At 37.8% G+C, this 22,758-nt stretch overlaps 2 protein-coding genes across 3 annotated transcripts; both read right to left on the bottom strand.

Annotated features, from left to right (window-relative positions):
* Positions 1 to 347: 347 nt before the first annotated feature.
* LOC143877294 (putative glycosyltransferase At5g25310) lies at positions 348 to 12,360 on the bottom strand. 2 transcript variants are annotated; one of them, XR_013250588.1, is made up of 6 exons: positions 12,074 to 12,360; positions 10,460 to 11,137; positions 10,236 to 10,360; positions 7,938 to 8,286; positions 4,158 to 5,143; positions 348 to 585 (listed from the first exon to the last, which is right to left on the bottom strand). XR_013250588.1 is itself a non-coding variant. In XM_077379278.1 (5 exons), exons 2-5 carry the CDS (start codon positions 10,967 to 10,969, stop codon positions 4,457 to 4,459), a joined length of 1,671 nt encoding a protein of 556 aa, XP_077235393.1. In that variant the 5' UTR covers positions 10,970 to 11,137; positions 12,074 to 12,360; the 3' UTR covers positions 4,157 to 4,456. The 2 variants fall into 2 exon arrangements, 1 of the variants encoding a protein (XP_077235393.1); XM_077379278.1 differs by lacking the exon at positions 348 to 585 and having other exon boundaries at positions 4,157 to 5,143.
* A 3,098-nt stretch (positions 12,361 to 15,458) lies between these two features.
* On the bottom strand, positions 15,459 to 22,340 carry LOC143877292 (uncharacterized). Its single transcript, XM_077379276.1, has 4 exons — positions 21,950 to 22,340; positions 18,898 to 19,141; positions 16,799 to 16,892; positions 15,459 to 15,891 (listed from the first exon to the last, which is right to left on the bottom strand). The coding sequence occupies exons 1-4, from the start codon at positions 22,306 to 22,308 to the stop codon at positions 15,632 to 15,634; spliced, it is 957 nt and encodes a 318-aa protein (XP_077235391.1). The 5' UTR covers positions 22,309 to 22,340; the 3' UTR covers positions 15,459 to 15,631.
* Between the last annotated feature and the right edge of the window lie 418 nt (positions 22,341 to 22,758).

The following is a 22,758-nucleotide window of genomic DNA, read 5'->3' as shown; positions in this document are numbered from 1 at the left end:
TTTTTCTTTGTGGGCATATGTTTATACATGCCCACACATCATATAATTCTCAATCTCTTTACCAATAAGCAAAAAGCCCTATACGAAAGTCTTTTTGGGCTATTCAGATAACATGACACTTAGAAGTTGACACTGCGAACAAATCGAACCATTTTCTAGACTACGCGTGCAAATAGAAGGGGCTGAAGATGAGTACACGAGTTCAATTTCTTGTTTCATAAACAGGGTCGACCACGACGATAATTTTTCCCACTTTCAATTCCACAAAAATTGACGCTTAAACAAGGCCATGCATTTTCAGCCATCCCCATAACAGAAATTTCCATTAGCTAGAGCAAAAAGCCCAATTCCGGAGGAAAACTTTGGAGAGATTCTATAAAGGGCTAGTTAAACCCAAAGCAATGTATGCTCATCAATCAATTTCATATTTCAGTAGCACAATGAAACACAGAAACGTCTCTGAGAAAAGCTCTACCCTTGTACAATTGAAGCCTACCTAAATTCCCATGATTTACCTACCATGCTCTGCTCCTTTCTGATCTGTCATTTGTGGAAGCTCCACAAAATCCCCCCATCCTTCTTTTCCTGAAATACAAAGCCACATAAATCTAAGAGAAGTATTAAGAAGGAAAGAAGTGCATATTTGTTTTGAAAGAGTAACAGATAACTTTGTTGCAATAATAAAAGGGAAGTGATATTTACGCCCCTTTTGATTACTAGGGACACCCAGCGCCAGTGTATCGATGACTAAAGGGGACACCCATGAGAGAGCATAAAAATAAATCAACACAAACAAGCCCAAACTGAAACAAATTTCGGAATCCCTTAGCAAGAAATCAACCGTCCAATGCTTTGAATACTTGGGCGGAATCTAGAGAGGAATGAAGTTGCCAATAACTAGTTCCTCCCTTCTTTTGCCATTTGGTCCGCTAGATCATTCTTCGATCTCAAATCGTATTAACTTATGGATTAAATTTGAATCACAAGAACTTCAGCAACAACACCTGCTAGTCTCCATGGCCCTGATGCTTTTCCATTTACCCATGAGATCACTTCAGATGAATCACCTTCTACGATCAAATGACCACAAAGAGAGGAAGCAAAAATCTTCAATCCACAAAGAAGTGTTCTTGCTTCCACCTCATTTGAATCGCATTCACCCGTAGGACCAGAAAAAACCAGCAATATAAATGTCCATCTTTTGTTTTGGAAATTGACTTCATATAAATGTCCATCTGAATCTCAAAAAACTCCACCTATCCCCACCCAACCCGATTTACCTTTAGAACTGCCATCAAAATTTAATTTGATCCAACCATATAGAGGGGCATCGGCTTAGGAAGAGCTTGAACTTTTTAACCTCTTTCTGAAATAATGTTCTTCCAATTGCTAAGTATATTGCAAGTAGAATGTTTTGACATATTCTTGTTGTTCCCCTATCAAATGATGAGCTCAATCTTTAGCTCTATTATTATCCTGCCCAAAGATCGTTTCTTTTCTTTGAAAATGCAGTTATTTCTCTACTTCCAAATCTGTCAAATCAAAATGGGTGGGACAAGGCCCCAAAGAATTTTAACCAGTTCTTCCAAAAGGGCTTCCTCTCCAATTGGGAATGGTATTTTTGATTGAGTGCTAAAACACCCAAGAAATAGCAAAGCTCTTAAGAATTAAATACCAAGAAGGGAAAATGAACCATTAGGCGCAAGAAGGGAAAATGAACCATTAGATGATCTATCACAAATGTCCAATCAAAGGCAATCACCAACGCTTGTGCGATTGACTTTCAAAGCCTAGAAAAATGAGATTTCCTCACATCCGAGTTGAGTAGGCTATGAAAAAAACGAACGAACAGATAAGGTGCCTTGGGTGTCTAGTATCCAAATCTATGCCCGGGTTCAAGGAACGAAAGGTAAGACATACTATAGAGCCGTAAGGGGCTGTTTGGATACGTGGATTTTAGAATCCAGGTTTTAGTTTGAAAGTGGTGTAAAATTCTGGATTTTACAATCCATTATCCTGGATTTTAAGTAAGAAATATAGGTTTTAGAAATCTCTCCTGCATGCTGAGATTTATAAAACCTGGAAAGACGGGACAATCTCCTGCTCTCTCGCTCGACTGAAAGAATGGCGAGAAATCAGAAAAAGACGGACGCTCTCCCTCTCTTGTCCCATCCAGGCAAGCCCCCCGCCCTCTTCCCGGGGACAATCTCCTGCTATCTCGCTCGACGGAAAGAATGGCGAGAAATCAGAAAATGACGGACGGTCTCCCTCTCTTGTCCCATCCAGGCAACCCCAACCCCCCCCCCCCCCCCAAAACACACACACACACACAAACCCACGCCCAAAAAAAAATATATCCTTCCCTCGCTAAACCTAACATTAGAAACAACACTTACGGACCTAGGATGACAAATAGACCACCATGCACCTGAAAATTTACTTACGGGGTTGTTCCTGTACTCACAATCCCCCCAACATTTTACATAATCCCCAATGATTTTATGCCAGTGTTTTCCTCTCCATGCCTCTATAACCATAGGCAAGTAGAGATTTATTTTACAACCTTAAGTTTCTGATTCCTTTCAGCCACAGTACGACACATTTAAGTTTCTGATTCCTTTAGCTGGATGCTTCCTTTATATAATATACACTAATACTCACAAAATAATATATTTTAGTAAGATCAATTATAGAATATAGACACAGTATATTGTCCATACATTAGAGAAGTTGAGATGAAGAACAGCCGTAGAGAAACTGAGGGTGCGTTCTTTAACCAGTCTTGTGATTCTCATTCTTGAAATGAGAATTAATTCTTTTTCTTTGGATTGTTTCACTATTAGAATCACGGTCTTTAATACATTTGTAAGAACGATTTTTTTACTTGGCATCGTCTGTCTCTTTCCTTGTTTTCATGTTTTCATTAGCCATGTAATGTTAACGCCACCCGCATTCTAAAATTTGATCATATGAAGAGAATCATGGTCTGAACCCTCTGATGACAAGATGTGTCATAACTCATAACTGACACTGTTCATAGTAATGATTCACTCCACCCACAGTACTGAAAATATCACTTGAAATGGGCAAGTCTTGCAAGTAATCCATTTTATTTCTTCTTATCCTTAAAAGTGTTTACGATTGTCTTCTATTTTATAATCTTCTCTGTCTTCTCAAAATTCTGTCTCTTCTACCTGTGTTATTTGATTGCAGAGGCAAGATGAAAGCCCATTAAATCTCAAGAACAGAGGAGTACAAATAGTGATATAAAGACGGGAGCCACGATTCTTGTGTGTCACTGCCAGAAGGCCATGTTGGTGTGTACTGAAGGGAAGATGCCTTTAATTCTGAAAACATTTTACATCAAGTTCCAGAAGGCCATGTTACAGAGTTCCAACGGAGAGTGTCCTTGTGAAAACATTCTTCTTTCTCTGTGACAAGTCCCTCCTTTTCCTTAGCCACTTTACATTTTCCATGCTAGATCCTTGACAGCCTACACGCCATTGAGCTCCCATTGTATTGCTCTTCCAGAAAAATAAACCTTAATTTATTCATTGTAATGCAGCTAATCGCTCAAGGTTTCAAAGCGGAAACCCTAATTTCGTCCCTAATGCTTGAAAGCTCCTGGAATGGAGTTCTAAGAATCGCATGACAGGGCTGGCTTGTCTGTTTCCTAGTAGAGAGGAGGGAATTAAGGAAAGAGAGGGTTGAGATGGGAAAGGGATGAGAGGGAGAAGAAGATAAAAAGTGTTGTCGAGAGTAGAGAGACTCGAGGCGTGAGACCGCGATGAATGATTTTTTATTTTATTTTGAAGCGACAAAAAGTCGCTCCCGAAAAAAAATTCCCGAAGAATTGAAATAAGTCTAAAAGCGAGCCACACAACGGCAAAAAGAACGCAATTCTTTTGTTTCTTATCCTTTGGAATGAAAAATAATCGCTCCAATGAATGGTTGAAGAACACACCCTGAATTGCTAGAAGTGGTGAAAGTAACGTTTTGTTCCATACAAAGCTTTAGAATCCCAGTTCAATCATGTTTAAATCTGGAGATGTTTCTGTATTACTGGTTAGCTACATATAGTGCAATTGAAAAGTAATCACAGAAAGCAGGTTACTGATCAAAAGGGTGCAAAATAAAACAATCAATCCGCCTCATACCTGAAACCGAATCCTCATACATGGCCCAACCAGTCTTCTCGTATAATCTGCCCTGCTCCTGTATCTCCAAACTTTGAACTGTACACTGACAAGATTGTAAATGAAGAAAATTCAAGGCATATTCCCACTTCAAGGAAGACATAGCCCTTCTCATAGAGAAACATCAATTGCTTTTCCCTCATTCATCTCCCTCCTCAGGGTTCAGGAAGAAAGTATCTTGTTACATTTAGAGTCATCATTGTGGATGGATCCAAGGATCCCATTGTTAAATCATATGCCAGCCAACTCAGACGAGAACTTTATTGTTGCTGGATTTGGATCTGATTTAGCCTATTGAACCAAATCGAATGCAGAATCATGTGAAATATATCATACTTGATTGGTTTACTATGCCACAGAAAATGCTTCTGCAACATCTTCACACTTGTTTGCATAGAGATATATCGTCTCCTAGGGATTGCCAAAAGAATCTCCTTCAGTTTTGGTATATCCTTCTCTGCTATGATCACTGAAAATGCGCTCCAATCCAGCACCTCATCAAACGGAGGCACAAAATTATCTGCAATGATGACTGGCACACACTGGTAATAGATTGCTTCAACAATCCTGGGGCTGTTTACTTCGTATCCCATTGGGCAGATGCAGAATTTGCTTGATTTCATGTGTTGTATGTAGGACATTTTTTTGGCAACTCTATTTGGGAGGGGACCATAAATTTTCATGTCTTCATCTTTTTCGCGCCAGTACTTGATCAGTGTGGGTCTGACCCTGCCATGCATATGCCCAGCAAAAAATGCAAGAATTGATCTCTGAGAGACTGGTTTCCCACCAAGATCTCTGAGAGGCCTCTTAGGATTCCTTATGGTTGTTTCAGGGAGGGAAACATCCTTCCCAGGGATGAATATTCCTTCAGAGACATCAGCATTGCACAGTGCTTTGATGGTGTTCTTGCAGAGTTCATCATGCGCCTTTGTTGTGTATGGCCCCTAGAAGTAAGGTGAACATGTAAGAGATAATCTAAGAGAGTTGCTGAAATAAATAATTGCAACAATTAAGAAATCATATTTATGCTAAAACTTTGAAAACTGGCATTTGAATCTATTTCTAAAAAAGTAAATCAAGCAGTCTCGATAGTAGGGTATGCATTGGAGAAGACAACAGATATAATGAAGTATTGCTATAATACCTCCAAACATAATGGGACTTAAGAACAAAAGAGTATTGAGCTTCAAAAACAACAAAAGCTGCTGCTTGTTTCTTTTGATCTATTCAATGGTCAAAGATGCACTAAAAGTTTACCTACATGGAGGTTCTTTTTTCTAAATATATGAGGTATTTGTTGAAATTTTAAGAAGAGTGGAGATATTCGTGGTCAAATTCAGCATAATAATGTTTATCTATCACTCATATTTGTAGGGACAGCAATCGTGTGACTAATGATAGGTACCATACCATCTGTCTGCCTTTACTCAAGACTCGCCTGTGCTAACAGTTCTACGAGTGTTTCCTGTTCATGTCCAGAGTCCTTTGTTGGCCCCATTGTTCATAAGAAAATGCATTCAATCCCAGATTATCCGTAACTAAAAAAATGAGATGTTTATAGTCTTGTTAAGGATTACAACATCTTCAGTTAGACAATTACCACTTGAAATAATAATTCTCAAACATGATAATTTGAAATTTAAATCACCTAATATTAGAATCACCAAAAACTATTGTATGACATTGAAACATTCTTCTATTGGACCTTCTCGGTCTACTGTATGGCATCCTTTTTAGTAAATTACCACCATTCAAAAAAAAAAAAGCATTCTTCGATTACAAATGAAGGATACCATTAATTATGTTATCCTTAAATATCAATTTATCGACTCGGGAAAGATTGAAACACTGGTTGACACATCATAAATATGCTACACAGACTTCAATTGAACCTCAATGGTTTTCATATAACAAGGACACCCCATATCAGACATGCATGTTGGAAGTTTGACACGAGCTGTGCCTATAGGAAAAAAATTAATCAATACTTTTTTCCATCTTTTTTTGTGTAGGTGGGGGAGGAGACGAGGGGGGTGGGGGTGGAAATGCAGAGTTTTTTTTCTTTATTGGTGGGTAAATTTATAAGCACAGTTGTAATACGCGTCATTTCTTTTTATCATAGTGATACATCTTTCAGAGGGCGAGCCTTGGAGCAACGGTAAGGTTGCTCCATTGTGACCTGGTGGTCATGGGTCCGAGTCACAGAAACAGACTTTCTGCAAAGCAGGGGTAACGCTGTGTACATCTAGCCCTCCCAAGACCTGCAATGGCGGGAGCCTCGTGCACTGGGCCTCCCTTTATTTTTTTTATTGATACATCTTTCAATATGGTCAGATTGACTGAAGGACCACATCAACGTTTTGAGTTTTCCAGGATAATCATGTGTGACACCGTCCATGACAAAAACCTACACAGATTGATTCCTGCATAACATAGGCTGGTATGCATATACTAATATCTATCACCAGGTGGATATGCTCATACATCTATCACCAGCTGTACAGCCCACTAAAATATGATAAAGTGACAATGAAACGTATGAGCAGGTTAATCGTATGCTACAGAAATATCCTTTTTTCTACCCTCTTCTGTTTTTCGGTATATAGTGCTTCCTAGGTAAAAATTTTCAGTATAGGGGGTGTCCTTAGGGATTCAAATGGTGAAGTTTTATGGGCATATTCAGGACCAATCGGTATAGCAGATGCAAATGAAGCCGAGGTTCGAGCCATTCATCAAGGCATCAAGAGATTAGAGAGGAGTGAGATGCATAGGGTGATATTGGAGGGAGATTCCCTCAATGTCATCCGGTCGCTTAGAGGATCGGCTGCCCCTCCGTGGCATTTTGCGCATTTCTTTGATGAAATCTCTGATTTAATCCCAGGAGTGTCGATTGTTTTCTTGCATGTTAGGAGATCTGCCAATAGTGTTGCAGACCAATTGGCTAGGGAAGGTGCTCTTAAGGAGAATCTAGAGTTGTTTGACTTTCTTCCCCCATGATTCTGTTTTTGTTTTGTTCTTTCTCTGTTTTGGTTTTATCCTTTGTACCTGTTTGGGCGACCTCTCTCAGTCGTCCTTTATTAATGAAAATTGCTATCATTCAAAAAAAGAAAAGAAAAGTGCTTCCTAGGCAGTGTTAATACTGTCAGTGATGTTTCTCCCCTTGATGAAGGCCCGTTATTCCTTGGAGATGATTCTGGGAAGGACTACCTCCAGTCTATTTGCTCTGACTTTGGCCCGACCATGTCATGGATTGAATCAGAAGTTGGAAAGAGCTAAGCTGGGGGTATCTACCAGATCAGACACTAGAGAAGCGGTTCTGTGAAAGAATTGCATTCTACCAAATTTAAATGAACATTCACAATACAATTAGATCCTAAATATTTGAAGCAAAAAATACTCAAACTTGATTTTAAAATACTAACAGTTTTATGATGCTTGGTGACCATGCCTGCTGGCATCTAAGATAGAAATTCTGAAATATCAGAGAAGCAGGTTTTCTTCATTTTTTCATTGGAGGTGCATGCTCCCTAGAAGAGAGATTGGATGTAGAACATGGTGGATGATAAAGCTCTTTTGCTTTTAGATTAATTACAGAAAAAATAATACGTTCTCATTTCAAAAAAATATGAACTATTCTAATGATTAACCAAAAGATCTTTCATTGTAATTACCAGAAAAAAGCATAATAAAATATAAAGTTCTCAATAAGAAGTCGGATCCAAGCTACAAATGGCATACCCAATCGTGGCAAGCAACCAAAAAATGATCTGATCCTCGTGTGCGGTTCCAGAAAGGATATTTGGCAGCAATCATGTTCACATAGTTTTTCAGAAAGAGGGACAATGGCCGCATGTTATGTGAGTCAGGTACATAAAGAGCAAGCTCCAGCTGACGTGCACTATATGGCAGATAGAATAAGTGAGCCTTATTAGGATCTCTCACAACAAACTGCTTATTCTCTTCCATTAATTTCATGAACCATCCTTCTGATGCATAAATGCCTTTGAGATGTGGTTTGTGGAAAATCGGTGTTGCTCCATCCTGGTAGATGTAAACCTTAAGTATTCTTTCCATCAATTCATAGCTCCTGGAAATAACAGTTTGGAAATTTTTAACATATTGCTTTTCATTCTAAATATAGTATCACAGTAGATGTTTGAATACTTTTCTTACACAATATCAACAATGCATATGGTTTGTAACTTCATAGCATACCACAATAATCATGCATAAACATAACTACGAGGAAAGAATATCCTATTTGAAAAGAGAGAAATAAGTAGGTGGGGGAGTGAACTGTGTAGGTTACATCCAATGGCTATAAATGTAAAAAGGGTACCAATATAAACTTCGAGAAATAAGTAGTTGGGAGTGCACTGCATAAGTTGCATACAATGCCTCTATAAGGGAATGTTTGGCTACCATGAATTTTTTTTCCAGGGAATATAAGCTTACCCAGTGCTGAGCGAGGGTGGGAGAGGGAGAGAAATGAGAGGGACTGGGTAAGGAGAGGCTGGGAAAGGCCGAAAAACAAGGAAACAAAAAAATCCACTCAAAATATGATTTCCCCTCTGTTTTTAGCAACTTCTCACCCTCTATTAATTCAAGCCCTCTCATGTCTCTCCTTCTCCTACCCTCCTTACCCCTCTCTCACCACTTGAGAAACTAACCTTTCATGGGGATGTGGGTGGGGGGGGGGGGAGGAGGAAATCATGGTTGCCAAACATGGCCTAAATGTAAAACGGGTTACATCCATTGACTATAACTGTGACATCGAATGAGACTAAACGTAAAAAAGGTACCCCAATATAAATTTCCTCATTTATTGTTTTTTTTTTTTAAGGATAACATTTCCATTACTAAATCAAACTTCTCCGAACAAATTGGTGACTGTAATCTACACGCAGATAACGCCTCAGAATTGTAGCAAATTTAACAAGCTAAGGAATTTTTTTGTCCTGGACTACATGAGGAGATTTAATGTTAGATGACATTGCACACATGGCATATGTGAAAGACATGGTATGAAATAGAAAATAGGGGCAAAAAATATATTGTTTGTATTGAATGCTATTTAAATCAGAAGATAAATCACTTCAGGGAACCACCTTCTTGTTGCATCAGAGCTTCAGATAACAGAATTGTTTTACGTATATTGTGTATTACTCAATACGTATATTATACATTTGGATCTTAAGTGTACAGAAGAACCATGTTGTAATTTAATTGACAGCCATAAAAAATCACTCTCTTCTGCTACAACCAGCACCAAACCCTCACCTTCAGATCTCCAAGAATGCAATCCCAAAACAATATAGCAGATAGCCCGCTACCCCAATCTCCACTGTACACAGGACAGGTGTACTAGGTAGGAACCATGGCTTGTTCTCCCAGGGTCAGTGGTAGAGTGCTCCGACAATGACTTCTTTTAATGCTTGCCAAGAATGAGACACAGTCCAAAAGGCTTCATCAACCGAACTCTTAACCAACCAATACATGGAGATTTTCCTGTTGAATGTGAATCAATGGCCATCTTTTTCCTTTATGTTCCTTTTTTCTGTCCTATTTGACCTTTTTAATATCTGTTTGCAGTTCACCAATCAAATGGAATGGATCATCTTGTTGGTGAGATTTTGGCCCATTCAGGTGGACCCCAACCATTTTACCAGTTCCATCACCGTACAAATAAATTTTGTAAGTGGGAATTGGGGTAGCTACTAAACCAAGACTCTGTAAGATAACAATATAACCATCATCCAAGTTAGTCTAGTTGGATATTGAAGCATGCAAGCAATCATTCAGCAGGTTAAAGCACACAAGGAACATTATTGATCTCAAAACTGGGATAATGATCTCATAACATGGTAAATATCCTAAAATTGATAATATGGTGGGAATGATGTTATCAGAACCCTCTATGACAAGCTGTGTCATAACTGACAATGTACAGTGTAATGATGTAAGCATCACAGCACATGGATAATATCAGTTGAAGCATGAGATAAGGGACATCCATGGTTGTTTTAAAAGACTGACCTTTTGAATACCGAAACATTCCTAAAGAGTGGAGCGTACAGATCAGGATCATCAGTAACTATTGGGGCATTAGAGATCTCCTTCTTGGCATAAACAAGTGCCTGATCAGGTGGCAATGGCCACCTCTACATTGAACCAAATCAAAACAATGTAAAAAGCTTGTCTAGAAGTTCCAATCAATATCCACACTCAAAATAGAAACAAGACTGAAATCTATTCTCTACCTCTGGGCGAAAAGAACGATTCCTCATTCCTGAAGCAGGTGAAGTTCTAAGCGGTTGAGTCACAACCTTCGGGGTACTAAATTTCTCTTTGTCAAGATTCAACAAATCTCCTCTTTCACGAGAAGAATTCCCCTCCAGATAAACTCCATGAGTCTCCTCCACATCAAATGCTGGTACATTTGAGGCAGTCGATATCGCTGAACTAACCAGGGCAATTGAAACAGAAGGGGCAATCGAAACAGAAGGAAACCACTCGAGCCTCGCCTGAGGAGGCAGAGATTCCTTGATCTGAGTTGTATTGTTCAAGGTTTTGTACGAAGAAACGGTTGTAGGTGGAAAAAGGGACCAGATTGTCAATGGATAAGGAATCATACGGGTCAGAAGCACGGTTCCAGTCGTCATCAAGATGAAGATCACCAAAATAAGTTTTCTCCAATCGGTTTTCCAACCTCTGCAGTGATGTTTAAGTCCCAGCAAGTCACACGAAATCATACTGAAGAAGCTCTCCATTTCAACATTAACCCCCTATCCTTCAACCAGAAACTCCCAATCTCACGAATCAAAACAAACTATAAATGTTTTCTATTATAAGTGAGCCTCTCGTTAACAGCTGCCATTCAGAGAATTCCAGCATCTAGGAAGACATATATTTTCTTCCTCTTACTAGAAGCTTGTAGCCTGATAACATCTCAACAGCCACAAAACAATATAAGTAACTATGATGTGGAAAAAGAAAACTATTATCTTCCATCGTTTGAACTATAAAGTGAAATTTCTGAAGAAATTGAATCAGCAATGAAGATATTTCCAGAATCCTGATTCGTGAAGCCATTAACAGGGTCTAGACACATTTGTAAAATCAGTAAAAGTTGGAAACAGAACATTCACATAAAAAATCATCAGTAAAAATACACGAGCAGAAAAGAAAAATTTGCATTCAGCACTTAGAGCTGCAAATAGGGACCAGAAGCAGAGCCTAAGTTCCAAACAAGATCCAGAACTAGAAATCAAGCATAAACAGGAAAAATATAGCAAACTCGAACGGAATTAGAAGAAGAAAGGTACAAGATCAGAAAACGCAAAATAGAAACATTTGCAGGATCAAGTTACTACCACAAATACACGAGTTAGTAAGGAATTTGCTGAATATTTATTATCAAAGTTTCTAACAGGATTCAGAACCAAAAATCGAACAAAAAAAGGGGAAAAAGTAAGGATAAAGAAGATCGACAAAAGGAAATCATATACCGTTACATGAGAAATTTTACTATAGAGCACATGAATGTCAGAGAAATTAGCATAAATTTCGTTTTTAAAGCAAAAAAAACCAGATCTAGAACCAGAGATTGAACGAAGGCAAGAAAATATAAGCAAAAACGAGCAAAACATAGAATATCATCGAAAATTATAAAAAAAAAAAAAACAGGAAGAATCAGCAAAGAGTAAAGCAGGCAAAAGATCAGCCATAACTTGCACGGAAACATTGAAATCAAGAAATTAAACATGAAAATACATAAATTATACAGAAAATTCATCCAGAATCGGCAATTGCAGGTAGGAAAATTTACAAAACACAACTAGTTAAAACATAATACTAGTAGAAATTTTCCATGCCTTCATCTGTGAAGCTTGAAAACAGATACAGAGGCACGAAAGCAAAAGATAATATGCAGAGATTCGCCAATAAGTACCAAATTGAACTGTTTTTTTTTTTTTTTTTGAGGAAAATCTCCGTCAGAAGAGAAAAATCTGGTACGAATTTGGCCGAGAGAGGAATCCGAAAGCACGAGAATGGAAAAAGACGCGGAAAAGGCAAAAGCAGGAATTTAGGGAGGGAAATAAGGAAGAAGGCAGAAAAAGAAAAAATCGCCTTCGAGCACAAGGTTGAATGGAGACGGGAAAAAGCGGGTTGGCGACAGATATGCAACAGTTCAGGTATTTATAGGTAAGCGACCAACTTCGTCATTATCCTAACTCCACTTTTATTTTACGATTCTGCCCCCATGGTAAAATTTATAGTATGGAACCAACTTGTGGCTTGTGCTTATTGGCCTCTTTGATAGAAGTTGGCCAAAATGGTTTGCAATTTCCAGTAAATCCCACGGTTTTCTTCCACTGACAATGTAATCGTTAGGGGCAATTCTGTCAATTTAAACGAATCATTTTTCTGTTATGCAATTCATTGAAATTTTGAGCATGGTTTAGAATTTCGGTTTCAGGATGCGTTTCAGTCCATGGTTTTAAATTTGGACGGAAATCCGAAATTTCGGATTTTGGTGGGGACCGAAACCGAAATTCACTGAAATTCCAAATTTCGCCAATTACCAAATTTCCGCCGAAATTTTGTTTTAATGGCATTTTTTTTATTTAAAAAAATTTGTTACAAAATTTCTGTCCGAATTTTCGGATTTCGGTGGGGTCCGAAATATGTACCGAAATTGAAATTTTAAACCTTTTTTCAGTCCAAAATCAAAATCTCAGAATTTTGAAATTTCAGCCAAAATCCAACGAAATCAAATAAACTAATATTTTATCTTGTACAAAATTTCGGCCAATGTGAAAATATTAAATAATGAATAAAATCCAATTTTTTTGGTGAAATTCATTAAATTTTGGACCGAAATTTTGTAATGTTTCGGGTTTACTCGATTTCGGTTTCAGTCTCAACCAAAACCCGAAATTTCATAATGAGTTTATGTCGAAATTCAAAACCATGATTTTGAGTCATAGACTGGCCTAAAAGAATTAAGTTGGTTGAAGAGGAAGCGCATAGGCCAAATTCGTAAGCGAGAATGGCCTTCAGAACTTTGCAATTTACAATGAGGAAGGGTCATTATAGTCATTTGCATTACCACATTTGGATTCTGATATACCAAAAAGGGAGTAGCGAACAAACCGCCTTCCTTTTCATATTCAGTGATTATTAAGAAATTATTACATGGAGAGGAAAGGTCAAAAGCCATGTCTTAGGGGTAAACATGGAAATTAAAAAAGAACACATGATTTGGAGGTTTTGATATTTCAAAATCCCGGATTTTGAAATAGGTAAGTGATATATTCGCCTCCATTTTCTTCCCCGAGCCAGCCTCCCTAGCATATTGACTAACCTTTTACACTAGAAAGGGATGGCCCAAGGAAGATGAGGATGAGTGTTGTCGTGAATTTAACCTTGCTCCTTATCCCAGCATCTGACGGTTGAGGGCTTGAGGCTGACTGCGTGCATGATTCTATGAGAAGTGAGCTTTTAATATTAAGACACGTATGGAGTTGGACAAAACGAATATTGTTATTGTTGATTGATTGATTATTAAAAGTTGGTTAAGATTTTAGTGTTATTTGTTGCGTGGGAAGCCGTTGGAGTTTGTTTTTGTTTTTAGGAGTTTGTTGGACTAAGTGGGTCCATAGAAGAATCTCTCGCGTGCTGCCTGCCACGTGGAACAAATCAGCCTTATACCCCTAAATGCCTTCACAGGCTGTCTATCACCTTATGAATGACACGAGTTGCCCACCGTACGCGTGGCAGGATTTTATGATATCCAAACGGTTCATTAAAGATTTTTTTATTTTATGGAAAATGATATTTCCCGCCTCTGACGGATAAACCACCCCACTCCCCCCGTCCCAACAAACGTTATCCTTAAAGTTCTAAAGGCAAAGAAAAACGTTAAACGGGGTGAATTTATTCTCAGGCACTGAACTATTCTCACGGAAACCATTTGTGGGGGTCCAACAACGACTTTTTATTTGCCGTTTGCAAGTGAAGGCCAGTGGATCCCACTTCATAGTATGATCCAACCATTCATATGTCGGGCCACAATGTAACCTGTAAATCATCTCCATAGGATGATCCTAGCCCTGCGATCTATGGGTTAGGATCATCCTATGGAGATGATTTACAGGGTACAACGTATTTACGTAGTGGCTCGACAAATGAACCGTTTGGGTCATCCTATGAAGTGGGTCCCGCTTTACTTGTTGAAAAATACTGGACTTCAAGAGCACTCACTATATAAAATCTCTTCAACAACACATTACTCACTTTTTTCCTAATAAGAAGCATTTTAAGCCCTGTTTGGATTGCAGGAATTTTGTGGAAAAGTTTGGAAAGGAAAAATGTCTAAAATTTCTCACTTTTTGTTACACATGAAAATCGACAGCATGAACCAACCCTATTCAAATGTAATTTAGAGGGGCCTTCAATTTATAGCTATATTCCTCTAAATTAACCATAATCATATAATTTCCGTATATATCATGAAAAGAAAAAAAAATTCTAAGAAAATGTTTTTCTTGCAATTCAAACAGGGCATAAGAAAATGATTTGAGAACACTGCGGTCCGGCCCATATGCATGGCACGCCTGTTGTAGGCGTCCCCGTCTTGGCGACCTCCCCTCCCATGGCGTTTTGCTAACGCTATCTTTTAATAACTGTAAAAAATAAAAGAAAGACGTGAACTTCGATCACAGCCTTTCATTGGACCCCAATATTCAGGTATGGTTTCAGCCTAATTTTACATGGACATAGGGCAAAATTGAGATGCATGTGAGAACGGGCTAAAAATCAGGAAACAGGCGATCTTATTTTGAGAAGTGGCTAGAATTCAGAAAAAAAAAAAATGTTAGCCAACTCGATCAAATCATCCCCTACATCAAATGAGTCTGTTCTACGCTTTTATGGTTGAAAGATTAAACCAAGACAAGTGAGCTAATGTCCCTTTGCACCTCATTCTTCGAAAATCAGAAAAATCCTTTCGAGTTTTAATTTCTTCATTTGGAAGAGTATAAATGATTAAATAACACCATCTCCAACAGCTTAAGGTTTTGGAGTAATTGGTTGTTTCACACAAAGGTGGGTGAGGCTTTAGAGGTAGAGGGGCAGGAGAAGGGGGTTCACAGGTCACGAGCATCGCAACCAGGAAAGGTGGCAACAAAGAGGAGTATCATTATCAAAACGAGGGAGTGTGTGTGTGTGTGTGAATATCATTTCCTAAACCGCTCATGAGCATAGTAAGTAGATTTGTTCAGTGAAGAAATACTTGTTCAAGCAACCAACAACGTTCATATATAGCAGTCAAAATATAAGCATATCATAATCACAATATAAACTCCTCTAAAAAGTCATGTGCCAACACCCAATGGGAGACTGCCACCTGTCATGTCGACGAATAATGATCAAGCCCTCTCAACGCGCGTCACAACCACCACCATGAGGACTATCACAGAGAGCATGAGAGAAGATCTCACCATGTCCTCGAAAGTAGCTGCTTTATTTTCCATGTGCGGGACTCCAAACAAATCGTTCACTAGCTTCATAATCTTGTCCATAAAGTCCATTATTTTTGCCTTGGTACTACCTAAAATCCACCTCAGAATTCTTGTTGCAACTTCAGGTCTTTTCTCCGGTGGTGGAGATGACCCATCTGTATTTTCACCTGAACAAATTGTATAATTTCACATGTCAGAGAAAAGGAGACGTAGTAGTGTTAGGTTGAGACACTAGTGTAGAAAATGAGATGGATTGATGCCAATGTAAGGGGGTCAAAAGCAGTGTTTAAAAAACTCAAGCCTGCAAGAGAACATAGCTAAGGTGAAAAGGAGTCCCATCTTTCACATTAACTAGGGAATTTCTTAGTGAATTGGTAGGGTTCTGCCTCATTTCATTCTATATGTAACAAGCTGGGCATGATAAAGTTAGGTATGATAGATATCTATGCTCCAACTTGAGAAGAAGTATTAAGTGGATAGGTGATTAGGTATGGTAATCTTGTTAGATAGGGCTATTTTTGTCTTTTCATTCCCTTTGTATTAGAGTGATTTATGCCCCCCTTCCTGCTCTAATGAATACCTCTCTCTCTCTCTCTCTCTCTCTCTCTCTCTCTCTCTCTCTCTCACACACACACACACACACACACACACACACAGTTCCCGTTGGAGATTTCCCAACCACATGCACGTAAACAGATAAGTATTGGCTAGTATGAGATGATTCAAAATTAAAAAAAGAACAGCAAAGATTTAAATTCAGAAATTGATATGTGAAAATCTACAGCATTTCATGGTTCAAAAAAAAAATGTGAATAATTGACAAAAAAATTTATACGATAGCAAAATCTGGTAGAAATTAATTAAATGAAAATGGAATTGTTCTTTAATTTAGTCAGATACAGTAACTAGTCATACGTGATTATTGACATTTTATTTTAAAAATCATTTATTGCTAGTAAAAGAAACTATTTATCATCTCAACAGTAACCAACACATAAATAAATATTAGACCATTTTTATAGAGAAAAGCAGAGTAATTTTTTTTTATATGGATTCATTAGCTTTTGCACAAACCTGCATAAAATGACTCCTTAAGCTCCAGTACTACTTCATTCTTCATAACCGCATCCCATATGGCTTTATCAGATGACAAAGAAGCAACCATTCTCTACATACAATTGAAACCACAACAATCAATATAAATTGTAGTTTGTAATTTAAGAAATAACTGAGACAGCCATCAACAGCATTGCAGTTACAATACAAATTGTAGTTTGTAATTTAAGAAATAGCTGAGACAACCATCAACAGCATTGCAGTTAAACTGGTAAAATCTATTCAACTTCCAGTTTCAAATTTCAACACAAGACCTCATACCATTATCAAGAGTGGGAGTGAGAAAGCTTGCCCAAATTTACTCATCCTTTTCATCTCCTCATCTTCCTCTGATTTTATTTTTTGTTTTTCAAGCCACATATACCAATTTTTTCATCTATTTCCAACCCCCTCCTCACACCAAAAGAAGACAAAGAAATAGGTGTCACATTGGCTAAAGAGGGGATCACAAGACCCGAATTTCCCACAAAATAAGCCAAAGAATACAGGTTGCCAAATAATCTAATGGCAAGATGTCTTATGGATAGAAGTTGAACGGTAAGCCTCACACCACACATCAAAATGGCTACAAAAACAGATGTCTTAAACAGTCAGTGAGAAGAGTGTGCCCTATATGACTGGAAATTTTTTGAGACACTTGGCATAGAGACTCTAGACAATTACAGACACCACATCTTGAACTCACTAACATAGCCAATTTCAAGCCCGGGCTCCTTAGAGAAGCGGTGTACAACTACAAACCATAGTTGCCTGAGTGGGGAGCGAGTGCGAGAAGCGAGGGATTTAGAAAAGAGAAAATGCAAGAAGCAAAAAGCTCTAAAGAAAGTAAAGAGAAAACATAAAGGAGGCTTCATTGAAAGTCAACATGTAATTACCCTCATTGGAAACAAACAAGAATTGTATAGAAAGAGTCTGGTCATAGTAGGTAAGGAAGGGGTAATGTAGCAATGATTACTAGTAAAGAAAACTTCACGACTGATTAAAATTACAAGTTTTAGAGATTTGTAGTTTCACAAGTTTTTTTCATGTAGATTTTTTTTTGAATGGGTGTTTTATTCATGTAGATTTAATATTAAGTCTCTGACTCTAAAAAAAATTAATATTAAGTTTTGGGAAATGATTTCAGCACTCCAATGTTTTGATAAAGATGCAAGGAGCATCGAGTCGTTTAGTTTTTAAAGGCTTGTAAGGGCTTTTTGAGAAATGTAATATCTTTCTGACACACATTAAATACTAAATGACAAGATGCTGCATGCATCTTATCAAAACATTGTAGCGTTGATATCATTTCCCTAAGTTTTTGGAAAAAGATTCACATAAGGTTAATTTGAAACTTAAGATGAGTTTTTAAGTTTTAATATTCTCTTTGTTTAAATATGTTTCTTCGGTAATATCAAAAGGAGAAAACACTCTTTTAGCAAAAAATAATAACTTAAATAGGAAGAGTATTCTTAATAAAGAGGAAATGCGTAGGAAGCATGTGGGAAGAGCGCTTCCCCTGATATTGGGAAGCATGAAGAACGTAGCTTCCGAAGCAAGCTTTTGGAGAAATGAGCTTCCCATCCAACTAGGAAGATTCGGGTAACTATGGTACAAACATTGATTGCCAGTGTAGGACTAAAATCAACCATCTCAGTACAACCCTAAATGTCCCCACCCTGCAAGACACTGTGATACTTATACACATGAAACACACAGCACCACATATGTAACAATGATAAGCAAGAACAGTTCTGGGCCATCCGTTTTGACTCACTCATCATTGAATAGTGTTATTCATTCATTTTAATTTCAGCCATACTATGCCATTTCAGAAAGAAAAAAAAAATCAGCCATACTATGGTTTCTTCAGTAACTAAGACAGCTGAAGAGAACCCGAAAGGGTTGGCTTTGATCCATCAAAACTTTTAATATCATGCATAAAAAATCATATAATTACAGAAAAAATGAGAAGTGACAGATGCATACAATAAACTTGTACTTCCATGAGAAACGGAAGAGTAGCGATTGGTAAATATTAATGTGCAGAGGATAGAAGAGTCAACGACCAAAGTCACCTGAACAGATGGATTCATCTTCAGTAAACGAAATGCATCAAGAACGTTATCATATCCTTCAGATTGCAATGCTCTTGGATTATAAATATTCAATGAAGGCTCAATCCAATCTGACTCTGATTCACCTGAAGGAACTCGGCGCATCAAATCATATGCACTTGCCTTTTGATCAGCCGAATCCTTGTTCAAAGTAACAGGAGGTCTATCTTCAGTAACCTGTGAATATGCAATCGGGACAAAGACCCTACAAGTAGAAAGCCAATACCAGCATGGTGAAATTGATGCTCTATAAGAAAGGCTAACCATTGAAGGAACACATAAAATATCACAGCTAAAAAGTATTATGACAGTTTTTTCTTACAGCTACTCGAGTTATAGATGGGTAGATATTGGGTAGTTTCAACTTGGATTGGGTTCACTGAATAGATAAAGATAAAGATACATATATAAATAAATCATAGATGAGTGCGTGTAACAACTTTTAACACACAATATGGCTTTGTCCGCCTTCCATTTGAATATAGATATATTGAAGAAGATAATCGGTATACATCTAAACATGACATCATAAAGGTCAATAGCTGCATGTACAGAAGGCAATTCCACTAAACATCAACAGGAGTTTCTCATACAGCAATCTCTTATGCTCCTTTTTTCCTTTTGGATAATTCAGTAAGTAATAATGAACTCTTTACATCTGAGCATCCCCACAATGATCTGGAATGCAACTACTCGCTACATCCATAACAGGCTAGGGGACCAGTGAGGTGGTGACTCAATAATGAGGCAGAGTAGTATAATTATGAGCTGTATCAATATCAAAAACAAAAATGTGGAATAAAGAACAACTCACAGGTGCAACTTAGGCTGCGTTCTTCAATGCTTCTCATTCTCTTGCCATTCAAAAAAAAAGAATGCTTCTCATTCTCTAAAATTCGGGGCGGGAGAAACAGGCAAAATCGCTGACTCTGCTTTGCTTCGAGAATTCTGCACTAAATCCAAATAGTTTGCCGCCCAAGAGTCGGAAACCAGAAAAACAGTCCGAGCGGGTCAGGGTTGCCGAATGCAGATCTTCGTTTCCGTTCACCGTTGAAGTGGAAAAAGTGAAGAATCTAATCTTCAAGGCGTTAAAGAACACAGCCTTAGTTTTTAAAAAATTCATCATATTTTTTGCTTTTCTCCCATCGTCTTCTCTAACTTAACAGAGAAAAACAGTGGTTTTGCAATTTTGGTTATTTACAGTTGGACAGGAAATAGAATATAGAAGATTAGAAACAACCGCATATCATATTTTGCACTAAATGAAGTTAGTAATTCTTCTGTACATTGCGATTTTTTTTTTGAATGGCACATTGAGAAATTTTTATTCTTCAGTGGAAAATAAAATTTCAATGAGGATTTCAAAAAATAAAAAAATTCAATGAACCGCCCAAGTCGTGCTAAACTCGGAAAGTTCTTAATGAGCAAGAGTTGCCACCCAATAATTAGTTTTAACTTGATAGTTGATACAATGTAAAAGAAATCTAGTAGCAGAAGCAATCTTCTTAGTTGAAATTACTGGGCTTGAAAAAGACAAACTTATTGACTTTTGTTGAGAGTTGGACAAAAGTAATGTGGCTTTCACATTTTTAAGGATAGGCTACAAAATTATGGTTAAGTAGCAATCTAGTGGGTCCAGAACAAATGGAATAAATTCTTAACTAGGACTGTTAATTTTTATGGTGGCCAATGGGGCCACCCAATGAGTATGTAAGACCCAACCCATGCTGATCCTGGTTTGGACCATGGTGACATGGTTCTTCTTTTTAAGCCCACCAAAGTCAAGGATGGGACTGGGTCTTAAAAGACAGCCAGCCTTTATTACCAAATTAACTTTGGTTTATTGGTCTGATGGGTATTTAAGAAAATCTGGGTAGGCTGATGTTGATCTTGGTGTGGGCCTAGCTTAGTGGCACAAGGGGTAACCTTTTTCTAGCTTAGTAAGCCCACCAAAAATGTGGGCTGGGCTTTTGAAGACAGACCAATGGGCTTTACTACAAAATTATCACTGTGAAGTATAATTGCATTGTGTCTATCTGTACACATGTAGATATATTCTAATGAAGTGAAATTGTAGCAAGCTGCTTCTAGCAAATATATTTAGGCTAATGAAATCTCCATGGTGGAGCCCACCCAAAATTGAACAGCCAAGATCATTTTCTTGACATCACATGACCTGGTCCAATTTCAGTGTGTTTTACAAGCGTTCATATAGGTTCATCAGAGAATATCATTACCCAAATAATCTAATGCTAAGAATAGAGCAAATACAATTTGGAATCTAGTTAATTAAAAAAGGGGTATGGTAATCTAATGCTGATAATAGAATGGCAGTGTGTTTTACAAGAGTTCATATAGGTTCATTCATCAGAGATTATCATTCCCCAAATAATCTAATGCTAATGAGTAATGATAGAGCAAATACAATTTGGAATCTAGCTAATTAAAAAAGGGTATCATAGTCTAATGCTAATAATAGAACAGATACAATTTGGAATCTAGTTATCTTAAAAGTGGTAGAATTAGAAATACATGTCGTTTTCCTTAAAACCAAGGCTAAAAAACCAATTAGTTATCTTAATACAGGGGCACTATTGTCTTTTTATCACACAACCCTTATCTGTCTCTTTGCATGCAAGCCACTTAACCCAGAACCCAATATCTCTTCTCCTTCCATTACCCACTCTTTCTTGCTCTCTAAGAAATCAAAGCACCAGTTCTCTAAAACTCATCATCTACTTTATCAAAAAGGGACTAATATATTCGCCCCTTTTATTCACTTGGTACAGCCTCCTCTAATGTATTTATAACTGCTCTTTTACACTATCAGGGGCTGTCCCAAGTAAAAAGAGGGAGGGGGCGGGTGCGAATTTATCACTCCCCCATCCAAAAACCCTACTTCTTCCAATTAAGTAAAATTTCAAGGCAAAAAAAAAACAGGATTTAATGTCTCCATAAATCTACCAAAAAGAAAAAAAAATTCTATAGAGGAAAGGGTTTTTTAGTAATATACTGGTGAAGAGCCGAGACAGCTTCTTCGACTTCATCCTTGGATGGAACAGGCCCGAAAACAAAACGCTCAGAAATTCCATCTCTGCCCTCTTCTTCTTCTTCGAAAAATTCCCATTCATCAACATCGTATAAAACAGGAGAAGAAGAACGGCTGTTAGAAGCCGAAGTAGAAGTAGTAGTTGAAAATGGAAGGTTCAATTTAGAAGAAGATGATGAAGAGACATTAAGGATGCTGGTGGGCTTGGGCTTTGAGCCCGATAAGGCCTCTTGGACGCCCCCAACGCCTGACCCAACTGCTCGGCCCACAGTCCGTAACATCCCTCCTCCTCCCATTCCTGTTTTCCCAAACGACCTTCTCATCTTCCTCTCTTTTTAGTTTTTAGCCTTATAAGTTTTTTATCTATCTATGAAGAGAGATTATTATCTTTTTCTTAGTTCTTTTCGCCAAAATATCCGCCTATTTTTTTTTTGCTCTTTTTGTCACATTCTCACGTTGGGACGAATTTGCATTCGTAGAGAGATTAGAACCACCCATCTATCTTAGGAAAAGGAGAAGGAAATTTAATAACAAAGATTTATCTGGTTTAGAGCATAAATCGGACATGATGACTGTAATTCCTTGTTTTGATAACAGCACTCTATTTCTTGATCCGCGGTGTTGATAGATTTCCGCGAAGGGGAATTTTATTTCCACACCCTTTTCTACCATTTCCTGCCCTTTTGTTTTGTCTGCCTTTAAACTAAAACTAGAAGCGTTTTACCCCTGGCAATGATAAATTCGCATCCCCTGTAGGATAATTCGCACCACTT

Source organism: Tasmannia lanceolata, unplaced genomic scaffold, assembly GCF_043159265.1.
Source record: "Tasmannia lanceolata isolate RefF3 unplaced genomic scaffold, GAP_Taslan_0.1 ptg000005l, whole genome shotgun sequence".
Classification (NCBI taxonomy): Eukaryota; Viridiplantae; Streptophyta; class Magnoliopsida; order Canellales; family Winteraceae; genus Tasmannia; species Tasmannia lanceolata.
The sequence above is the reverse complement of the archived record's forward strand: the minus strand, read 5'-3'. Positions and strand labels throughout refer to the sequence as shown.